The 2,360-nt window shown below is 43.8% G+C and overlaps 1 protein-coding gene across 1 annotated transcript in view; it reads right to left on the bottom strand.

Annotated features, from left to right (window-relative positions):
- Positions 1 to 472: 472 nt before the first annotated feature.
- The window catches only part of WSB1 (WD repeat and SOCS box containing 1), a 14,319-nt gene continuing 12,431 nt past the window's right edge, over positions 473 to 2,360 (bottom strand). Inside the window, exons 9-10 of the mRNA XM_033519012.1 lie at positions 2,088 to 2,201; positions 473 to 1,595 (exon numbers count right to left, since the gene is read on the bottom strand). Of these exons, the coding sequence (XP_033374903.1) occupies positions 1,436 to 1,595; positions 2,088 to 2,201 (274 nt within the window). The 3' untranslated portion in view covers positions 473 to 1,435. The remainder of the gene's footprint in view (positions 1,596 to 2,087; positions 2,202 to 2,360) is intronic.

Raw genomic sequence — 2,360 nt, 5'->3', positions numbered from 1 at the left:
AACATGGTACATTATTATGAAAGCTTGGTCTAACACTATCATTGGTGTCCTGGGAGAAAGGTTAGAGCAAACAGAGGAACTCCTGCAGGCAGAGCTGGGAGAAGCAGCTTCCAGAGGTGGTGAATGGCAGCTGGGATGTCTTCTTCCTCCACTTCCATAAGTCAGAGCTTTTGGTGAACAGAACCTGAGGGGACCCTTCAGTAATTCTCTCCTCCAAGACCCCACGTTGAAGTTCCTTGCTTCAACAAGGGCTGGAACCATGATCTTGCAGAAACACGCTCATGACAAGCCCAGCTTTATAGCTCAGCTAAAGAAGGTGCTTAAATAAGCAGATTTGCAGCTCACACGTGCTTGTAACACTGTCATAGCTTTAGAGAGCTCTGTAAGCATCTGTCTGGGAGCACAAACCAGGCCTCACCAGCTCAGCCTGGAATGCTGCAGCCAGTGTTGATTAATCAGCCATCAGATGAGATACCAGAAAACTTTTATACAAGTTTTTAATACAAAATTCAACAAAAATATATATAATCAAGCATTTTATGCAATGCATACATTCTTTGTATCTGCAGGTACAGATAAATAACAGAAGGCAAAACCAAGTATTTTGCTTATCTTTGGCCATCAACCAATAATCACCCCCAAACAGATATTGTAGGGTTAAAGGATAATAAACTGAGTCTGTAAATGTCTCTCATTACAGACACAGTATCAGGCAATAATACAGTAGTCAGATTTTCAGAAATGTAAGGAAATAGTTCTCTAACACTGCCCAATACTGAAATTTCACCTGGTTTGGAGCATAATGCCTTCAGCTGACTCAGGCACGGTCCTGGGTTCCATTAGATACACTGCACCCCTTTTAACCTCCTGCCCTTCCCCACACACTGCTCTCTACAAAGCCACGCTGTACCTTCTCACAAATAAACTAGCACAAAATCTGACCTGGGGGGCAGCCTTCTGGACCCCAACTAATGTACAGAAGGAATCTTAACTGCTCTGTAAGTCAACAGTTTTCCTACCTCGGTGTGCCAGAACAGCTGTCCTTCCACTTACAGCTCAGATGCATCATGGCTCTACCAAAGCAATATATACATGAGACACATGAAAAATCATACAAGCAATTTTTAAAGGTACATTGATAACATGTAGCAGCTTATGTCTATATATGTACATGTTTTCACAGTTACATTTTAGAAAATTGAGAACACCAGGAATACTTCTACCGTTTTTTCTATAAATAGTAAAAAAAATTACCTGTCAGGCATTTTGATAAAATAGTATTTAGGTTATCACTTTAAATAGCTCTTGAAAACCTGTAGAGTTTTAAGCTTAAAGGCTGTACAGTTTGAGGATTCTGTAAAGTGTTTGTAGCCAGTTTCAGCAGCTGGGCCACCTCCCAGTTGTTTGCTTCGGTTTTTTTTTCTTCACAAATAACTCAAATCTGGTAACAAAGGAACTCCAGCACTTTGCACGGGATAGGCAAGTTCTTGACTTGGCTGGTGGGCATCACCCTGCGGATGGCCATGCGACACAGGTGCTGCAGGCTGGACACCTGCCTCGGGGTTGCCCAGAAGTACACGCTGCCGTCCTGGGTCCTGCACAAAACCCCACAAAATCCTCCAGGTTATTCCCCGTGCACCAGCACAGCCTGCTACCAACTCACACACACATGACCAGGTAGGGGACTTGCTGGTGCTCAGTTCCAGCTGTTCCAGATCCTGATTTTTTTAAGCTAAGTTCCTATTTTAAGCTACAGCAGCACAATAAGCAACTTGTCCATGCAACAGAAGCAGATCTCCCAGCAGCTACTGCTGTGCCACCCGACACACAGCAACTGCCCTCAGCTATCTGATGGGCTTCTTCTAATCCTCATGTTTTGGGTCCCTCACCTATTTATTTTTAAAGATAAGAAATGAGTTTATCAGCTGATTGATTTTACTGCTATTCCAGGCATGTTTAAACAAACAGTACCAGTCAGAAGCACCAGGCTGTAAGTCACAACTGAAGATTTTCAGAACACCGAGCCACTGTTTTCAATCTCTTGTGTTACGTTAATATTTTTGAAAGGAAAAGAAATCTGTACTTGCCCTGCAGCCAGAACACTGCCATCAGTAGAGAAAGTACAGCAGAGCCCATTGTTCAGGGGTGCAACTTGTACAGGGTATTCTTCATCAATTCTCCAGAACCTCACCATTCTGAAGGGGAAGGACAACAATGGAAGTTACTAGAGTAGGTTTTTAAATGTGCTTGGTGTTTTCTTTACGCTGCCCAAGAAGCTAGTGTGGAGCACAACTCAGGAGCCTGAGCTGCCCATGCTGAGTGGCTCCTGTGCTAGGGCAGGAGCGCAGGAGGTGCAGCAG

This window comes from Parus major, chromosome 19, assembly GCF_001522545.3.
Source record: "Parus major isolate Abel chromosome 19, Parus_major1.1, whole genome shotgun sequence".
NCBI classification, from domain to species: Eukaryota; Metazoa; Chordata; class Aves; order Passeriformes; family Paridae; genus Parus; species Parus major.
Note: the sequence above shows the minus strand (reverse complement) of the source record. Positions and strands in the feature narration are given on the sequence as shown.